The sequence below is a fragment of the Sciurus vulgaris genome (genome assembly GCF_902686455.1).
Source record: "Sciurus vulgaris genome assembly, chromosome: 8".
NCBI classification, from domain to species: Eukaryota; Metazoa; Chordata; class Mammalia; order Rodentia; family Sciuridae; genus Sciurus; species Sciurus vulgaris.
This window is the reverse complement of record NC_136468.1, coordinates 104,056,331-104,077,137: the sequence shown is the minus strand read 5'-3', so window position 1 is coordinate 104,077,137 and position 20,807 is coordinate 104,056,331. Positions and strand designations below refer to the sequence as shown.

The following is a 20,807-nucleotide window of genomic DNA, read 5'->3' as shown; positions in this document are numbered from 1 at the left end:
TTTAGTGGAGAACTGCATTGGCCACCAGCTCTCCTTTATATTCGGGGACCCCGCCCAGACCCAGGGATGTAATGGTGGGCGGGGAAATGAGCAGTTACAGATGAAAGGGATTCAAGTTTAAGGAGCAAAAATGCCTCTGTAAAACTCAAGGTGATGCCCTCATCATGAATATGAATTCCACTTGCCATATTAAGACTTGCTCCAGTTCAGAGGTGGGAGCAAATATCCAGTCACCTGTGAGGAATCTCTGGGCTTTAGCTGTGTCTTGGTTAGTTCTGTTTTAGGAAGTCAGACCTCTGAGTACTCCCAGCATGTAGGCAGGTGCCTCGGGCCTCTTCTCAGGCTGGGCATGGGTGTCCTAGACTCTCTGCTCCAACCTCTTTCTCCCTTGAACAAGCTTCTGGGCCCCCACTGGACAGCTCGTGCCAGGGATACTATTCCCAGCCATCCTGGGCATGGCTTCCACCTTCACCCCACTCCTGCCTCTAATTCCACACTACAGCACAGTGTTTACTAATAAATGAGCTTCTAAGTCACTTGTCTTATGATAAACACAGGTTCATCTTGTTTTGAAGACCATGATGTTTCCCCTCCCAAACAGTAGGAGGTGCGTGAGGTGAAATTGTAAGATGGTCTCAAGATTCACCCGACCTAAGTGCACACATCTTTTCCCAATTATTCAATCAAACACTAATATAGGTACTCCTATTAAGGATTTTTACAGTTATAATTCAGTTTCCCAAAGTGTTAACTTCAAGATAGGGAGCTTATATGTGCCTCCTCTAATCAAATGAGCCTATTTATTGATTTGTGTGTTTTGGTACTAGGGATTGAACCCAGGAGCAGTGAACCACTCTGCCACATCCACAGCCCTTTTGATTTATAATTTTGAGATGGGTTCTCGCTAAGTTGCTTAGGGCCTCACTAAGTTGCTGAGACTGGCTTTGAACTTCTGACCCTCCTGCCTGAGCCTCCTGCGTCCTTGGGATTCCAGGCATGTGCCACAGTGACAGGCCTGATGAGCTCTTTGAAAGCAAAGAATTTTCTCCCACTGGTGACAGAAAAGTATGTGTATTTTTAGAAGTGGAGACCTCTTCTGATGGCTAAAAGGATGGGCTACCATGTTGTGGAAGGGGCCACGTGGCAGGGAATAGTAAGTAGTCTCCAGGAGTGGGGAACAGCCTCTGTGAACAGCCAGCAAAAACAAGAATCTGAAGGCCCATGGCTGTGAGAAACTGGATCTTGCTGAGCTCCAGAGCACAGGGTGGCCCAGGCTTGTCAGTCATGTTAGGCCCTGAGCAGAGGACCCACCATTCCTGCTGAACTCCTGATCCCTGGACTCTGTAACATGAACATGCCAATTTCTGCTGCTGAGTTGGTGGCAACTTGTTACACAGCAAGAGAAAATTATTACAGTTGTTCTTTAGCATCCGTGAGGAATTGGTTCCAGGATCCCTGGGATATTCACAGCTCAAAATGTTAAAGTTTCTAAAATAAAATTGTATAGTATTCACATGGAATATATGCACTATGACTTAGATATTAGGTATCCCCCAAAAGGTGATGTGTGAGACAATGCAAGAAGGTTCTGAGAAATTCTTGGGAAATAAAAGCCATACCCCAATCAGGGAATTAATCACCTGATGGGATTTACTGAGTGGTAACTGAAGGCAGGCGGTGTGTGGCTGGAGGAGGTGGGCATGGGGGCATGGCTCTGGTGTCTATTTTGTATCTGGCAAGTTAAGTCTCTGCCTCTGCTTCTTGATCATCATGAGCGTCTTGCCTTTGTCATGGTCTTCCATCATGATGTCCTGTCTCACTTTGAGCTCCAAGGAATGGAGGCAGAGGTCTATGGACTAAGACCTCTGACACTTGCAGTCCTGCCTTAGCCTCCCTAACCACCGTAATTACTGGTATGCGCCACCACATGGGGCCTGGATGGCATTTTTAAAGTATTTTTTAAAGTGTGTATGTGGACAATCCAGAGTATTTTTCTCTTATAATTATATTTCTGATTAATTATGCTAGTAGCATTCATACTATTAAAATTTCCTGTATTTCTTCTGTGGGAAGACACTGCTATTTGTTGACATGTTGCATGGTTGCATATCGTGGCCCTCAGATGTGGGGCCTGAAAGTGGCAGGGTAGAATGCAGTAGAACAGTGTGAAGGGAAACTAAGAAAGTCAATTCGGGGCTTGGTGTGTTTTGGGGTATTTATGTGGGTCATGAGGTTTCTACTGGTGTATAAGAAATAGCCTTCAATTAGCTCAAAACAACATGCATTTACTGTCAGCTTTTGTGATTCATGAGTCCTGCTGGTCTAAATGTCCTGACATTCTGAACTTCTCTGAGGCCCACACCACATGCTTCTTGTGAAAGATTTTGTATCAGAGTATTTTTGTTGTTGTTGTTGTTTCCTAATTTTGTTATTGTCATGGGTTATTACTATTTATTTATTTATTGGTATGGGGTATTCAATCCTGGGGCACTCTACCACTGGCCTATATCCCCATTCATTTTTATTTTGAGTGAGATTGTCACTAAATTGCCAAGGCTTGCCTCAAACTTACTGCTGCAATTAACAGTTCCAACTAGCACAATTGTAGAGGAGGAAAAGTTTATTTGAGGGCTCACAGTTTCAGAGGTCTCAATCCATAGAAGTCCAGTTCCATTCCTCAGAGCTCAAAGTGAGACAGAACATCATGGTAGAAGAGTGTGGCAGAGGGAACCAGCTCACATGACTATCAGGAAGAAGGGAGAGGTCTCCACTTGCCAGATATACACCCAAAAGCCACACCCCAATTCCCACCTCCTCCAGCTACACCCTACAACTTCAGTTACCACTCAGTTAATCCCTATAGGGGATTTATTCACAGACTGGGTTAAGACTCTCACGACCTAATCATTTCTCCTCTGAACCTTCTTGTATTGTCTCACATGTGAGCTTTTTGGGGGACATCTCACATCCAAATCATAACATCATGGACAGACACAAATATATGTGGTCTATGTTAGTGACATAGCTCACTCACAACACTCAATTCCTGAGTTGCTGGGATTTCAGGAGTGCGCCACTGCACCTGGCTAAGGATTTTCTATCAGAGAAACGCCACACTGTACCTGAAACATAGCAAGAGACATTACATCTCAAACATCTACCAGTACAAACAGAATCCTGGCTGACCAGCAAACCAGGCAAAAATGCATGTAAATATAAAAGTCGTCCACTTTATGCTTTGAAAATAGCCCTTGCTGCTCTGCCACTGTGACTTATTTTTAAAATGGACATGTTTCTTTGTGTTCTGGGAGGTGGGGGAGGGGGAGGATTACTTTTCTTCCTCATCCTAGGCAGAGTTATCTGTCCTTGAGTGCACACCCACCACAGGACTGAAGTAATTCAGATTGGGGGTGGCACCAGAAGATCTAAGAAATGACTGAACAAGTGAATTACAACTCCAGACAGAGAATACATGGAATGTTGACTTTGAATCACCTTTTTAAAAACCCTCTGTTCTCCCTGATGGGGAGAATCACAGCCTCTGAGTCAGAAGTCCCCCGTTGTTTCTCCTTTGTTAGCAAAGCAAAAAAACTTCTTTTTCCTTTTTCTCAAAACAGGATTCTTGTTATTGTGTTGGCATCTAAAACAAGGACCAAGCTTTCAGTAACAGGCTGTTGCTGGGGATTGTCAGGGAAAGGTTCTTGTGGTGGTCACCTTCATTCTTTGTGGTGTTTACTGTTGCATGTCAAACAAGGTTTCTTGTTTCAAGATTTCAGTCCTAGATAACAATTCCCTTTCCTGTGTAATGATGGAGTATTGTCCGGGGGTTTAGGTCAGGCTGAGTTGAGTTATTATGTGGTGACTGTTGTTCTAAGATCTTAGGTATGTTTCAAAATGGTGTGGCCTATTTCAAATTCTCCCTAACACTCTCCTGCAAACTGCTCCTGGTAAAAGGGCTAGGGTTGGGTAGCTCAGTGGTAGACCTATTGCCTAGAATGTGGGAGGCCCTCAGTTCAATGCCCACTACAAAACAAAACAAACCCCCAATTAAAGATTTGATACAAGGATGAGTGGATGGAACTTGGGAGAACACTGCTGTTTAAATTGGCAGGAATATGATCTACGATCCTTCCCTGTGAGTTTACTGCAACACATACATAAGAGTATGTGTTAATATACTGATTAATATAATCCACTGGAGATGTATAAATCAGTTTAGTGAGAACAAACAACTTTAAATGGGTCGGAAGAGAGTTACCATAAGAATTTCTTGTTCCTTAGAAAAGTTCAAGTAAAGTAAGAGACGTGATCTTTCAAGCCTTAGAAAACACGCGTACAAACTAGAGGTGGGTTCTGTAACCGCAATAATTTTCAGTGAGATACACAGTGCACAATGTGTTGAATTGCCAAGTCGGATTTAAGGAAGAAGCAAAATTCCACATCACAAGAGTAATCCAGAACCATCTGATCCTGGTCTCTGGGCGATGAGACTGAAGTCTTGGGAATGACCACAAAGCCCTTTGAGCTTGAAGGACCTGCGCAGAGACATCTGGGAAACCGAGTCCAACCCGCTTCTGACCTCCGCAGCAGGAGCCCCCAACAGACCTCGGCGTTTCTTCTGGGCATGCGCCCCTCCTAGTCCCGCCATCTTTCGGAAAGTGAAATCCTGACCCCGCGGTTTTCCAGCGCTGGTCACCAGCGGTCCGGGTCCCGCGAAGGTTGTGCGGTGCTGGGAAAGGAGCCTCGGGCCTTGAGACACAGGCCAGGTGCCCCCCAGGTAGGTGCCGCCTGCAACCTCCTTAGGTCTTCGCCGTCGGAGCTGAGCGGGTCTGGGAGGGGACTCTGGGGAGTACTCAGCCGGGATCGGGGGACTCGGGCTGTGCGCTCACGTTTGCTCTGTGGGAGAGGCTGCACTGCCAGGAGGCCCGGTATCACTGCAGGTGTCCCGGCGGTGGTTCCAAAAGCTCCGCGATGCAGATGGTGGAGTCGGGATGGCAATGTGGGGCGGGTTGCGCCCTGCAGGCGTCCTGCGCTGGGAGGTGTGCGGTGTGATTTCACACCCAGCTTTGTCGCTGAAGGAGCCTGTCACTCACCTGCGCGACTTAACTTGTCAGCTGTGAGATGGGGGATATTAACAATGCTAGTAATGTTCGCAAGTGGAAGAGAAGTACTTATGAAGCGTGCAGACTGACTCTTTCCATGCCGCTGTTGTATTTGTGGAGTTTCTTTGTGTGTCTTCAGCAAGTGACGTTCCTGGTCCTCTCCTGTATCGTGTAACTGCCCAGCGCTCCTGGTTAGAGGCTTCGGAAGGTTTTATATAGGACCTATTTCCAGGGACATGGAGTTCTATAAGGAAGTTGGGGTATAGATTACGGTCCCATTTCTTTTGGAACAAAATAGGTGTTCCAAAGTTTGAAGGAATCAAACTTCGTATGAAACTACGTATCATATGCGTAGGAATCCCATCTGAGGAACACTCTTGTGGCATGAACCTTGTCACCAGCATTTCGAATCAGAGGCAGAGTGTCCCAGAGAGGCGAAGATGCTAGTTTTGCATGGCCCAAGCAATTATCCTATTGCCTAGAGAGAACTACCTTCGGGGGCTGCTACTACCTTCTCCAAACACTATAAACAACTTTGTGCTCATGGAGCGTTTGGACCAACTTTCAAGGGAGAGAGGTGAGCTATACTGAGAAAGATGGACAATGGCCTGGGAAGTGTAACATTTCTTATTGGACGGATCCTACAGGTGTGCACCGTAATACTCTGTTACATTTGAATGGATCTGTTTATAGCTCTATTTAGACACACCCACTCCTTCAATATTCCCTCATTGTTTCCATCTTGTGAACTCACTTAAACCTGGATTATCATCAAATTTGTTATCTGTAGAAACACTGATGATCCCTCCATCCTGTTATTTTTGGTAGCACAGAGATTGTTTGCTAAAGTACTTTTCCTTTTTAAGAAAGACAGAAAGGAAAGATGGCTTCGAAGAGATAAGGGGCTTGTCTGGGATTGCATAATATGTAAATATCTGGTACATCTTGCTTTTTTGGCTAATGTTACCTGTTTTGTATAATTAACTCAAAAGGGCCTTTGTTAGTCTGTGAGATCCTTTTTGTGACTCCAGTTGATTTAACCAGCACATTGCTTTAAGATTTATCCAGTGTTTGCTTTCATTTGCAGTGCTGAAGATCCAAATTCAGGGCCTCCCACATGAGAGGCAGTCACACATAACACTGAGTTATAGCCCCCAGCCCTGGAACATTGCTTTAAACTACATTTCCTTTCTTATCCACAGTGTATTCTGTCCATTTTGTGACCCAAAATGGTTGATAACAGGTGTTTCCCTCTTAATGTCATTAAAGATTCTAAGTCGTGCAGGAAAATGATGGTGACTTTTAATAAATTTTGTTTATAGTGGGAAAATCAGATTACATTATACCCAAATTACAAAATAAAATGAAAATAGAACAGTACAATGCTAATGGATAAGTAACAGAATTATGTTAGTGTAAGACACTTAAAACTATACTCAACATCCAAACTTTGTTTGAATTATGTCTCAACCATACTGATGTCTATCTAGTTGACCATGATTGTGCTTTTCAAAATTTGTACATGTTATGATGTTTTCTAATTGCATTTGGTGTGTTTGGAGACTTTTTCTTCTCACTCCCGAAAAGGTTAAAAAATGTATTATAAGTCCTGAATTAGGCATTGCTGTGTTAAAAAAAAAAAAAAAAAAAAATCACGAAAAATGTATTGACTGAAGAACCATTTGATTTGATCACATTTCTGTGGGTGAACATTTAGCCTGGTCTCAGCTAGGAAATCGTTGAGTTCTTACTGCCTAGGATCACATGCAGGTGTTAGTCACTTGGTGCCTTGAACGAGGCTGGTTGGTTCAAGATGGCTTCACTCCCATTTCTGGTAGTGTGTGCTGACGGTTGCCTGTATGTCCAGTAGGGTGGTCCCAGGCTTCTTCATGACTGTGTCCAGGAAAGCAAGCACCAGTAAGCAAATACTTTTAAAACTTAGGTTTGCATCACATTGAGTGATGTCTTCTTGGCAAAAGCAAGTCAAATGCCCCAAGCCCAGGTTATTATCAGTGGGGAGTAGAAGAGAGTGTAGATACACGCCTCATTTGGAACCATTACTGAAACATATAGCACACGCACAAAAAAAAATACATTATGTTCTTTAAAAAAAATATTTTAGTTGTAGATGAACACAGTACCTTTATTTTATTTTTTTATTTTTATGTGTACTGAGGATTGAATCCAGTGCCTCACACATGCTAGACAAGTGCTCCACCATTGAGCCACATCCCTAGTCCAATTCTGTATGTTTTTGTCCTTTGTGAGCATGGGCAAGAAATATTGAGTTGCAACACACACATTCTGCATGAAAATTAGGTATATGGAAGCAGGGAATATTGTAGTGGAATGCTCCTGTGGATTCCTGTGTGGGTATTAAAAGAATAGTTCATCTAGCCCAAGAGCATTTCTATAACATTCATTTTAGTGAAGGTATAGTGTTTCTTTGGCTTAAAATATTACGTTATTTCTTTAGGAAACATTAATTATTGCTAAATTAGTTGATAATGTATGTTTTCATTAATCCACTAATACATTTGCTGTCTAATCTCTGCCAATTGGAAGACTTTTGAGTACATTTTGAATAGGATCTGTTGCCCTATCTCATTGATGGGGCTGTTCTCTTACTGAGAATTTTTGTTGTTGTTCTTTTGTCTTTTTTTTCTCTTTCCAGTTAGTGTGTAGAGTGCTTTGAGCAGGAGAATCTAGGACCAAACATTGCCTGTGCTGTCCTGACTGCTTCCCTTGCCTTCTGGCAGCCATGCCTCCAGCATCCTCTGCGTGTTTTCAAGAGCAACCAAAAATGAGTAAATCTCTGGTGAGTTGTTTATTTCTTGTTTGTTTTACATCATATGTTGGGAGCTTTATGAAGTCCAGGAATTAAAATGGAATTGTAGAAATGACTCAAGTTCAGCATCAGGATGTGTACATATATAAGGTAGAACTGGCATAGAGATAAGGGAGGGTCATCTTTCCTGCCTCTGATGCTTGAGATTAACCCATGGGTGCATATCACTGAGCTACATCCCCAGCTTTTTTATTTTTTATTTTAAGGCATGGTCTTGCTAAGGTGCCCTGACTGTGAAATTGTGATCCTCCTGCCTCAGCTCTCAGGTTGCAGATATTGCATATATAAACCATTGCACCAGCTACAGGCAGGTTTTGAGAACTGAAATACACCTATGTTGAGTAGAATTTGTCTTTCTGATGCCTGACATAATACATTCACTTTTGCTACATGATTTGAAAAGAACCTGAGAGAAGTGCATGCTCACCTTTGTGGGACATAACAACTTAACATCAAAAACTGAAAACATTAACTTCATTAGTCATGGAGATGATGCTGTGGTGAGTTTTTTCACTCACAATCCTGGAAATAAACACTTCTAACATTATGCAGTGGAAACAGCTGGTTCTAAAGGAAAGCTGTCTTAAGGTTTTTCTGGAGTTACTAAAATAGTGTGGTCCTAGGCAGGTTTTGGAAGGTTGTATCTGATTTGTGGATTGTCTGGAGGATTCTTCTCCCACAGGTCATTCACTAACTCTCCATACACGTCTCAGCCCATCTACACACACTGTTCAAAGTCATTTTCTGGCAAATATTCCCCTTGTTCATTTATACTTTATCCCACTCAATGCTGTCTTAGTTCAGTTCTTCATAAGTTTATTAATCTGAAGTGTAGTTGAATCCAGAGTCCCTTGCCATATTAGAAATCACTGCCCGTGATTTACTCCTGGAAATTCTTTGTCAGTTACTGTCACAGCCTCTGTCGTGGTGCTTTTATTCTCTCTTTCCCTGAATTCTCCCATTTCTGCATGTAAACATAGCTCATCCAGGTGCTCCATCCTGGGCTCCATTTTTCTCATTCTACGGTTCTCCTTAATGGATTTGGCTTCCTGTGGTTTGCACTCCTGTTTCTCTCCAGTGTGGACCTGTGCCCCAGCAGTTCACCTCCCTGTTGAACTACCTTTGACTCTCCAAGGGGCATGTCAAGTCCAACAGATCCAAAATGAAAACACATCTTTTTCTTACATATAGATCACCCCTGCTATGGTTTAGATATTAGGTGTCCTCCAAAAGCCATGTGAAACAATGCAAGAAAGTTTAGAGGCAAAACATTGGGGTTATGAGAGTCTTAACCTAATCAGTGCAATAATCTTTGATAGGGATTAACTGGGTGTGACTGTGGACAAGTAGGGTATGGCTGAAGGAGGTGGGTTCCTGAGGGCATGCCTTTGAGGTTTATATTTTGTCCTTGTTGAGCAAAGCAGTCTCTGCTTCCTGGTGGCCATGTCCTGACTTTCCCCCAGCACAGTTTCCACCGTGATGTTCTGCCAATGCCTTGGTCCCAAAGCAGTGGAGCCGGCTGTCTGTGGACTGAGACCTCACATTACTCTTCCTCTAAAATTGTTCTTGTTAGCTCTTTTGGGCACAACAGTGAAAAAGCTGGCTAAAACAACCTCCATCTTGCCAATGATGCAGCCCTCAAAAACAAGGTTTTTCCTGGATTTGTCTCTTCCTCATACAATCCCAGTATATGGGAGGAACTGGTCATGCTCATGAGCAAACATGATAACTACAGAAATGCCATTCCTGGCAAGACCTGAAGGCTGCTCAGTGATGCAGTTCAGTCCCCTGAGTGGTACAGCTCTGTAGCACACGTGGTGGCTTCCTCAGGAGTCCAGTGGAGCAACAAAGCAGGAGTTAGTGGCCCATGGAAAGGCCACTAGAAAGTCGTGCAGAGAATGAAAACAAGAACAGTTTTCCTAATTGGTACCTTGTCTTCATAAAAATTTGTTATGTTATAGTGATTCTGTGTGGGGTTTTTAAAAAATATTTTTAGTTGTAGTTGGACATAATGTCTTTATTTTATTTTTATGTTTTTATTTTTATGTGGTATTGAGGATTGAACCCAGTGCCTCACATGTGCTAGGCCAGTGCTCTACCCCTGAGCTACACTCCAGCCCTCTATGTGGAGTTTTTATAATTTACAGTTGTGTTGTTACAGTTTAAAAAAATTCTTATGTTTTCAAAGTCTTTCAAAGATTGCATTTAATTTCTCTGCTGTTTCATCTATCCATTTAACCATGGATAAGGAAAAATGGATGTGTAACATGGTTGTGTTTATGGACTATAATTGTAGTTCATAATTGGATAAGAATAAAACCTCATTGGGCTGGGACTGTGGCTTAGTGGCAGAGCGCTTGCCTAACATGTGTAAGAATCTGGGTTCAATATTTAGCACAGCACACACAAAATTTTTTTTTTTTTTAATTAAAGAATGAAACCTCATTAACTGAACATTTAAATTCATTATTATATTTTGAGATATAACAAAATGTGAAGTAATCTTTATTTATTTTGAACTGAATTTTAAATCAAAACCGTCACATTCCATGTTTCAAACTAAGGTACTGTTTATGATCTGTAATGAGTTTTAAGGTGTTCTGATTATCTTCTGCATGTTAAAGTCCCCCACTTACTGGCTTAAACTTACTGGCTTAGACAGGAATTCTCATTATGAGTAACCATGTGTGTGTCAGGAACTGCACAGGGGAGTGTAGGTTTGCTGTTTATCCCAGTCTTTTCCCTAAAAGATCATAGAAGAAAAGATTTTAGAGTTCACCATTGAGTTATTGTCAACTATGTACTTCTTACATATGGCTTTTATTATATTGAGGTTGTTTCCATGTATTTCTAGTTTGAATGTTTTTTGGCAGGGAGAAGTGGTGGAAACTTTGGGATGTAGGGCCTAATTGCAGAAAGTAGGTTATTGAGTGCACATGATAGAAGGGTAAATCTTGCCGCTAGTTGTTTCCTCTCTCTGTTTGCTTCACAGCCATCATTATGTGAGTAGTTTGCTCCAACACATTTTTCCCTAGCAACATGTTGTGGTCCATCACAGGCCCCAAAACAATGGAACTACATGACTGTAGACTGAATACTTGGAAACAGAGGGTCAAAACAAATCTTTACTCCTTTTAGGTTGTTTATGTGAGGTATTTTGTTACAGTGACTGAAATCTGGCTAACATAGAATATTGGTAACAAGAATTGGGATTGTTGCTTTGACTGGATCTGACCATTGGAATCAGAAACATTTGGAACTGGTTTGTAGGAGTTTGGAAAGGTTTGGAGATGCAGGGTTGAGAAGTCCTGGAACTCTGAAGGTAGAGCTTAGTGGGCAATTCTTCTGTGAGATCAGAAGACCAGAATCCTCACTCAAATGCAGATAGTAAAGACTATGCTTATGAGGTTTCAGATAGGAATTAGAACTCTGTTGGAATTGGAATAGAGGCCGTTTCTGTTACATTTCTAGTGAAGAACTTGTCTGTATTTCGTTTGTGCACTGAGATTTTCTGTGAGGCCAAGCATAAAGGTGATGGGCTAATTAATTTGGAAGAGGAAATTTCAAGGCAGCACAGCATTCAGACAGTGCCTTCTTGGGCATTGCTGGCTGCTCTTAGTCCGATTTATTGTGGAAATTGAGAGAAGAGTAGAGTGGAAAGATTTATAGACTTGTAGTTTGACTAAAAATGCAGCAAATGTGAAATGAGGTCTGAGGAAGGGGTGTTTGCTGAAGACATTAGAACCATTAAAAGAAGCCAAGTACTTTGCAGCAGGAGAGTAAGAAAGATGGCTTGAGAGCATCTCAGGAATCAAGACCTTACTGTAATAAAATAACCTAGAGTGAGAAATTTATAAACAATATGAATTTATTGCTCACTGTTCTGGAATCTTTAGAGTCCAAGAGCCCCAGCAGAAGGGATGTGTGGTGAGGGCCTTTTCTTTATAGATGACCCTGTGTGCTGTTACACCCCTGGCAGAAGGGGTGAAAAGCTACCTTAGGCTTCTTCTCATGGTATTAATCCTGTTTACTGGGCTGTGCGTTCATAGACTAATCACCTCCCCAAAGCCCTACCTCTGATTACTACTACAGTGGAGATTAGGTTTCAACATATGAATTTTGGGAAGACACAACATTTACACCATATTAAAGGGCTCTGTAGCCAGATGTGGTGGCACATGCCTTTAATCTCAGCGGTTCAGGAGGCTGAGGCAGGAGGATCTCAAGTTCAAAGCCAGCCTCAACAACTTAGTGAGAACCTGTCTCTAAATAAATAAAAATAAAAAGGGCTAGGGATGTTCCTCAGTGGTTAAGTGCCTCTAGGTTCAATGCCCGGTACCCTCCTCCTTCCTAAAAAAGGGCTCTGTGTTCCTATGAATGGTTGTTGGTGTTTGAGGGAACCTCTTCATGTGGAATGAGTTTCATAAAATTTCTCTATTTCTTCTCCCTTTTTAAAGAACAGGATGTCTAAGGTAGGCTGGAGTTGGGCACTTCTCTTCTCCTTTGTGGATGACTTTTCTGGAGTTCCCTTTCCCTTAGTCACTTATGCTCTGATAATACTATATCAAATATAGACCTTAAGTAGTATTTCCCAAGTGCAGCCTTTGTTAAGAGGAAGAGAATGCTCTAGTGTACTCCAAAATGATTTGCCTTCCTCCCCTGCCCCCACAGGTATAAGCAGAAAAGGGGTATTTTCTCAAATATTTTCTGTAGCATCCTGGAGGTAAATTTCATAGCATTGTGGGGGTGCTTCAATAACTGGGTTCCAGTGGAAATTTAACTCTTGAGTGTTACTTACAGTGAGTCTTCAGCAGTTAATCACTTACAGTTCATGTTTTTCTCCTGGGGAACTGGTTCCCATGATTGTTTTGGCTAGTGATTCTCTTGTCCTATAAGCCATAATTATTTCCTTCACTTACCTATGTCTAGCCATGAGGGTACAATTTGCTCAGTGTCTTTTACTTTTATATGCAAGAAAATTTATTGAGTCTCTTAAGTTCTTTACTTGGTTTAAGAATGGAAAGCTAGGGGCTGGGGAGATAGCTCAGTCAGTAGAGTGCTTGCCTTGTAAGCACAAGGCCCTGGGTTCAATCCCAAGCACCCCCCCCCCCCAAAAAAAAAAAAAAAAAAGAATGGAAAGCTGTCTTTCATATTTCCATCACTGAGAAAAAATATCCTGAGGTCAACTTTAAAGGAGGAAAGTTTTATTTTGGCTCATAGTTTAGGAGGTTGCAATCCATGGTGGATTCACCCAATTGCTTTTGGGCCTGTGGCACATGGCAGTGGAAGCTAGCCAGGATGCTGGAACAGGCCAGGGTCCCAGTGTCCCCTCCAAGTACAGGACTCTGATAATTTAACTTCTACTTATTAAGCTCCACCTCTTAATGATTCCACCACCCCTTCTTATAAACTTGAGCCTTTCACACATGGGCATTTGGGGTACACTGCATACTAAAACAACTTCCAGGCTTTTTACATGTCGAACTGGATACTAGGATGGTAATTTTTACAGTGTCATCTGAATGTCTGTGCAGACAGTCTAAAGAATTTATCTCTGTAGAAGTATGTATATGATAAACTATTTTAGTAGTGTTCTTAATGTTGAATTTTCCTCTATCCATGGGATAAAATCAAATTCTTTCGTGTTCTTTACACTTTTATTTCTCTGCTTTTATCAACATGTATAATTTCCTTGGATTCTTTTCCTGTTACTTTTCTTCTTCAATCTCTTACATTGTCTTCAAGCCATTTTATTCACTCTGATGACTTAGGCAACAGTTAAATTCTGTTACTTTCTAAATTTTTAATATTCAGCTTGCTTCTCTCCTGGGCTCTCCAAAATCATATGGTTTATAATTGCCTTTTGGACATTCCACATCTGGGACCTCAGGATTTTGATATGATGTGTTCAAGTATGTGTCACTTTTGCCGTCATATTCTTCTTCTGTTTTCCAAATTCTCTTTATAGCACCAGTGTCTAATTAGCAGCACACATGCAGGAACCTGGAAATAAAGCGTCTGTTTTTATCTTCTGTTCAGCAAGTTAGTACGAAATTCTGTTCCTGCCTTTTCTTTTTGATCCTTTTTTTGGATTACTTATTTTGTGTTCCTACTTCTGTGTTTCTTGATGTAGTCCATCATGTCTCTTTTCTGATTTCTTCCCTTAGATTCTTCATTAACCCTTTCCAGCTTTTTTTTTTTTTTTTTTTTTTGGGAAAAAGTACTGAAATGTAGAACTTCTTAGTTAACTGCCTGTTCTTCCAAGACCTCACTGTTTACACCCTGTGGTTTGGAAAGTGGTAGTGCTCAGGCTGGAGTGGGTGTAAACACTCCTTTGGCATGCAGAAAGAGAACATTAGGATGCCTGTATACATGCTTTTCATTTGTAGGTAATTATAAACAATGGTGCTTTAAGTTTCTTGTTGGAATTTGTTCAGTATTTAAGGGTAGAATCACTCACTCTGTAATCTCTTCCTTCATTGTTGTGTTTATGTGTATTGTGATCCAGGTTCCTTCACCTGGATTCAGTTCTGGGTAGCCAGATGTGTGGTGCTTGTGTGCTAGTGACTGCACTCCTTCTGTCACCTGATAGTGGTGAGAACACACAGTTAATACATGGCAGAGCTAAATGTTTTTGGTTTTTCAATGAGGGACAATCTTAGAGTACAAAATACAACTGTATTCTCCTTCCTTGCTTTGTCTACATGGAAGTTGTGTCTAGTTCATCAAAGAAATTATTGTTGGTTGTCTTCATACCAAGTGGTAAGTGTCTTGAATAAGCAAAATTGTACTCATACTTTAATCCCCAGCAATAAGGTTGATTTTAGATCCAGAAGGTAAGCTGGATAATAGCATTAGTACTAATTAATAAAGTGACGCATGACTTTAATCTTAACTACTTAGGAGACTATGACTGGAGGATCATAAGTTCCAGCCCAGCATGTTTGACTTATCAAGACCCTATCAAAATGAAATGAACAGGGCTGGCTGGGTTTGTATCTCAGTGGTAGAGTGCTTGCCTAATGTGTGTAATGCTGTGAACACCATTCCCAGTAGTAAAGATAAAGTATTTCATTAAAAGGGAAGGATAGTGTATGATTTTTCTTTTTCCTGCTAGAGTACAGAGCAAGCTGCACCTATGTAAAAGTTGCATAACCACCACCCACAGCATATACAAAAACCAGAACTCCCAAATTCTAGTTCTTTTGACTAGGACTGATGAGTTGAGAAATTACCATAACAGGTACTAATGTCATTTGAGGATGTGGCTGTGGACTTCACCTGGGAGGAGTGGCAGGACCTGGATGATGCCCAGAGGCCCCTGTACAGGAATGTGATCTTGGAGACCTACAGCTCCCTGGTGTCGCTGGGTGAGTGAAACTCTGCAGAAGAAACCCTTTCTTCATGGTAAACACGTGAGCACTTGTAGGGTTTAATGCTACTGAAGTGTAAGATTTCAGTCTATGAAAAATATGATTGTGTACCCATCTCTAAAAGGTTTATACTGGCTTCTTCAGCCCCTGAAGCTGAGCTCTTGTCATTCTTTAAAGAATGACAAACTTAATAGTTTGGTCCTAAGTTATTTCCCATTAACAGGGTATTGCATCACCAAACCTGAAGTGATCTTGAAGCTGGAGCAAGGAGCAGAGCCATGGATAGGAGAACTCCCAAATGAGAGCGTCAGTGAGTGCATACTGGGCAGGGAGGTCCTGAAGAGGAGAGCTGGGCAGATGTTGGCCGTGTTGTGCTATCTTCACCAGCTTTTCCCCAGGTCCCAGACATGAGGACAGCTGCTCTGTATGCATAAAACACATGCAACATAATCACCAAGGAGGACGCCAACATATATGTCCACCTTCAGTTTTGCTAAATATTCTCTTATCTTTATACCAATCTAATCTAGACATTTCTTAGACATTTTTCTTTGATATCTACTTTTTCTGGATTCTCTGTTATCTCTTATCCTCCATTCTCATGGACTTTTTTTGCTGTCAGACATTTCTTCATAAATTTATTTATGCTTCAGCACATCCTAGTGGAGCAGATCTTTAGTACTGGTGAATTTACATTTGTACTTATGACAGCAATGATGGAGATTCTGTAGCTGTCATAGAATTTATTTATGATATTATTCAAACAAGAAGTTAATATATATTGAGTAGTCAGTTAAGAACTGTGAAGAATATTTAACCAGAATGAGACAAAGAGAAACAGGAAATGTTATAATTTAAAAAGGATGGTCAGAGAAGACAGCCTTGGGGTGATTTGTTGTTTGTTAGTTGATTTGTTTTTATGGTCCTGGCCATAAAAATCCAGGTCCTTGTGCATACTTGTCAAGCACTTTTCAAATAAGTTATATTCTTAGGGGAATTATTAATGTTTACACTGGTATTATTTCAGTTACTGGTTTCAAAAATTTGCATGTAATACGTGGATTGATTTTTTAAAAAATCTATATTTGCAAGTAGATATCAGTCTTGGAGATGTAAATTTGGAAATTTGATAGTGTAAATGTGGTGAAGTTATTCTTAGAAATTCAACAAAGGATTCCATAAAGAAAATGAGAGAAATTCAGAGTTACATTTGAGAACCAGGATCTCAGAAATCATCAAAGTGGGGATCCAGAGCATGGAAAAGGGTGGTCTTGGATGGGGAAGAGCCAAGAAATTCTGGTCTGAAGCACAGCAGAACCAAGGGTTTTACTTTGAGCTGACATTTTGGGGAGTAGAATCTGAAGTTAGCCTTTCCCTCTTCTCTTTGTGGGTATCATTCTAAAAAACATACACAATGATAAATGTACAGAAGACTCTGTTTTCCATAGAACTGGTAAAACTGCTGACACTGTAGTGCACGAGATCATATTCCTCAAAAGCAGTGAGCTATTAACCAATTGGTACATGTCCCAGGAACTGTGGGGAAAACTCCAGGGCTGTTGATCTCAGAAGGAACCAGATCAACACTTTCCAGAGATTGTAGGCACCAAAGGTGAGTGTCCAAGGTAGGGCTCCAAAGCTTCCTGTACTTTCTTTGGTTCTGAGAACCAGAGGAAACCAGGTTAAATTAGGAATTGGTAGAAAACTGTCTTTTTCTAGAGTGTAAAACAATTTTATATTTAGAAAACTCCCAGGTGCTCATAGTCTTTCCCCAGGGGAAAATGAAATCTAAATGTAGATATAAAACACTTTCCATTACCCATGTTCCTTCTCTAGGTGGCAGTCATTTGAATTGACTGACTCTGCAAGTAGCTAGTCATGGAAATTCTTGCCACCTTCAAAGCAGAATAATGAGAAGAATTTCAGCAGGAGACACCCACAATTGTTATTTTAAAAAAGTAGAGGTAAATAACAGGGAAAACTAATGGCAAGGTATAATCACTCAGCGAAGAATTATTGCAAGATGTAGCTGAATATTTTAGCCAAATATTTCTTTGTGAAATAAACGCAGAAAAACAGTTGTGCACTAGAAAAGCTACCAGTGTAATTTATTTAAATGAAGTAAGTAGGAAGAAAATGCAAAAAAATGTATAAACCAATACCTGTTGTGAATTTTTATAAAATTTTATGCCAATAGTATATGTTCATACATACACATGAGCATTCCATAGAAATATTTAAGCCAGGTGTGATGACACTTGCCTTTAGTAATTCCAGCCTCTTGGGAAGAAGCTGAGGCTGGATGATCACAAGATCAAGACCAGGCTGGGGAACTTGGTGGGACGGTCTCAAAAACATAAATGGCTGTAGGATGTGGCCCAGTGGAAGAGTGCTTGCCTGCCATGCATGAAGCCTTGGGTTCCATCCCAACTGTCACATGAATAAGAAGAAATGCTCAGATGTAGTTCATAGGTGTGCTCTTTTTTCCTTCATTTTAGATGTGCAGAAAGTGGATGACATAATTGAGACTAACCAGGAAAGGCAAGACAGCCATTTCTGGCATGATGGAGTCAACACCAACAACATGTCCATGGAAAAGAGAGTTGAATTAGAAAATACTTATTATTTGATCTCAAATTGTATTTCAGATTTGATCGTAAATAATGGAAAGTACTCAAGAATGAAACCTGGGGGAGTTTAATATATGTCAGAACTCTCATCTCTCTACTGAGACTGAGGAGATGCATTCTGGAGAGAAACCCAATGATGATAACATGACTATAACATGACTGGGAGATTCCTCAGATGCCCTGAACATTTTGATCAGCATCCCAAGATTCACTCTGGGCAGCAAAATTTTGAATACAGTGGAGAAGGGAAAGTTTCCAACAAAGAGGCAGCAGTATTGAAAAAGCTTATTACATCTAAGAGTGTTCAGATTAGAGAGATTTCCAGTAACCATAATGAATATGGGAATACCCATTGTAAGTCAGCTCTTATTGACAAAGTAGGAAGGAAGATTTTGTATCAAAAGTGTACTCTCAAACAAAATCAACAGATACAAGCAGAGAGATATCCTGTCTTGGATGTGAGAAAAGCAAATTAGATCTTCCAATATATCTAGGGACACGTACAGGGAAAAGACCCTATTCATGTAACCAGCATGAGAAATCCTTCAGCTATAGGTTAGATCTTACAGTCCATTGGAAAACTCACACAGGTGAGAATCCTTACAAATGTACTGAACGCATTAAACCCTTTTACCAAAAATCCTACCTTAGAAACCCTTGGAGAATTCATACAAGGGAGAAACTTTATGAATGTACTCAAATGTGGCAAAACTTTTAGCCAGGAGTCAATAAACGAGGCTGTCCATACTGTGGTGAAACCCCATGAATGTAATCAATGTGGAAAAACTTTTGGCAAGAAATCACACCTCACTAGACATAAGGAGATTCATACTGGGGAGAAACCCTATGAATGTAATCAATGTGTAAAGACCTTTGGCCAGAAATCCAACCTCAGGAATCATCAGAGGATTCACACAGGGGAGAGACTCTATGAATGTAATCAATGTGGTAAAAACTTTTGCTGGAAGTCACAACTGACATATCATGAGTCTGTCCACACTGGGGAGAAACACTATCAGTGTAAGCATTGTGGAAAAACCCTTTACCAGAAGTCAGACCTCAGGAAGCATTGAAGAATTCACACTGGGGAATCACCCTATGAATGTAATGAATGTGGAAAAACCTTTGGCCAGAAGTTCAACCTCAGGAAGCATCAAAGAATTCACACAGGGGAGAGACCCTACAAATGTAATCATTGTGGAAAAACCTTTTTCCAAAAGTCCAACCTCAGAAAATACCAGAAAACACACACAAGTGAGAAATCCTATGTATGTAATGAATGTGAAAAAACTTTTTACCAGAAGTCCTACCTCAGGAAACATCAAAGAATTCATACAGGGGAGAAACCCTATGAATGTAATCAATGTAGAAAACTCTTTTCCCAGAAGTCAGACCTCAGGACACATCAGAGAATTCACACAGGAGAGAAACCCTATGAATGTAATCAATGTGGGAAAACCTTTTGCAGGAAGTCCCAGCTGACTGAGCATGAGGTAGTCCACACTGGGAAGAAAGTCCAGCCTTGGAAAACATCAGAGAATTCACACAAGTGAGAAAGCCTCTGAATGTAATGAATGTGGGGAAAAACCTTTTACTGGAAGTCCTACCTCAGGAACCTTCGGAATGTAATGAATGCAAACAAACCTTTTATATGAAGTCCTACCTCAGGAATCTTGGAATTCACACAGGGAAGAAATCCTATGAATGTAATCAATGTGGGAAAACCTTTGCCAGAAGTCAAGGCTCAGAATGCATCAGGTGTTCACACTGGAGAAACCAGATGAATGTAAAGATTATAGAAAAAGGCTGGGCATGGTGGTGCAAGCCTGTAATCCCAGCAATTTGGGAGGCTGAGGCAGGAGAATCACAGGTTCAAAGCCAGCCTCAGCTTAGTGGCTTAGGCTCTAAGCAACTTAGTGAGGCCCTGTCTTTTTTTTAAAAAGGGGCTGGGGATGGGGATGTGGCTCAGTGGTTGAGCACCCCAGAGTTCAATTCCTGGTACCAAAAAAAAAAAAAAAAGGTAGGAGATGTTTCTACTGTGTCATCCCTCACTAAATATGAGATAATCCACACAGGGCAGAAACAACGATCCACATATTCAGTGTTGAAGACCTATTATCAGAGGTTAGTTCTCAGGAAGCATCAAAGAATTCACAGTGAGGAGAACATTGTGAATTTAATCAGTGTGGAAAAAAACCTTTTACTGGAAGCAGACCTCAGTGGGCATCAGTGAACTCAAAGTAGAAAAAAATCTTATATGGCATAGACTTACTACTTGTCCCCCCAAAACTATTTTATTTTCTCTGGGACACAGCCTGCATTTCTTAGGTTTTCATATGGTCACTATCATCAGTTAACTTAGCTCTGTCTGGGGAATATGGAAAAAAAGGATGAACATTATTTTAAAACCTGCTAACATAAAAACAGACATTCTGTTCTCTTAGATTTTTCATGTCTTGTGGGTTAAATTTCATGTGACCCTCATGATGGCCCTGGGAGCCACCACCTTGACCTGCATCTCCAGAACTGTGATCCAAAGTGAACTTCTTCTTTACACTTTATCCAGTCTGTGGTATTTTGATCTTAGCCTTTGGAAATGGAGTAAGATACACAAACGGGGTGATTTAAGTTAACAGTAGTTAATTTTATCCCAATGGAGATGCTGAAAGTGAAACAGGAATAGACTGACAGTTTTGTTTTTGGTAAGGTCTTTCTTCCTGGGTTGGAGATGGCCACCTTTTCACTGTGCCCTCTTGAGACCTTTCCACTCTACTGATAAGGAAGAAAGTTCTGGTGTCTCTTCCTTTTCTGAGGACAGCAATCTTTTATGCCTAGGGCCCTGGACCAAGGTCTC

General features: G+C 41.0%; 1 protein-coding gene across 6 annotated transcripts; it reads left to right on the top strand.

Annotated features, from left to right (window-relative positions):
• Nucleotides 1-4,700: 4,700 nt before the first annotated feature.
• On the top strand, nucleotides 4,701-19,870 carry LOC306667972 (zinc finger protein 717-like). 6 transcript variants are annotated; one of them, XR_013765694.1, is made up of 6 exons: nucleotides 4,702-4,777; nucleotides 5,458-5,679; nucleotides 5,969-6,029; nucleotides 7,777-7,920; nucleotides 15,194-15,320; nucleotides 17,822-19,870. XR_013765694.1 is itself a non-coding variant. In XM_079150876.1 (6 exons), the coding sequence occupies exons 3-6, from the start codon at nucleotides 7,864-7,866 to the stop codon at nucleotides 18,022-18,024; spliced, it is 474 nt and encodes a 157-aa protein (XP_079007002.1). In that variant the 5' UTR covers nucleotides 4,707-5,679; nucleotides 5,969-6,029; nucleotides 7,777-7,863; the 3' UTR covers nucleotides 18,025-19,870. The 6 variants fall into 6 exon arrangements, 2 of the variants coding, with proteins under 2 accessions (XP_079007002.1, XP_079007003.1); XM_079150876.1 differs by adding an exon at nucleotides 15,547-15,633 and having other exon boundaries at nucleotides 4,707-5,679; XR_013765693.1 differs by lacking the exon at nucleotides 5,458-5,679 and having other exon boundaries at nucleotides 4,701-4,777.
• The last annotated feature ends 937 nt before the right edge of the window (nucleotides 19,871-20,807 follow it).

Coding starts and splice junctions, on each gene's coding strand:
- LOC306667972 (XM_079150876.1), top strand. CDS start 7,864: ATGCCTCCAGCATCCTCTGCGTGTTTTCAAGAGCAACCAAAAATGAGT. Junction 7,921..15,193: donor CAAAAATGAGTAAATCTCTG/GTGAGTTGTTTA, acceptor TTACCATAACAG/GTACTAATGTCATTTGAGGA. Junction 15,634..17,821: donor ACTCCCAAATGAGAGCGTCA/GTGAGTGCATAC, acceptor CCTTCATTTTAG/ATGTGCAGAAAGTGGATGAC.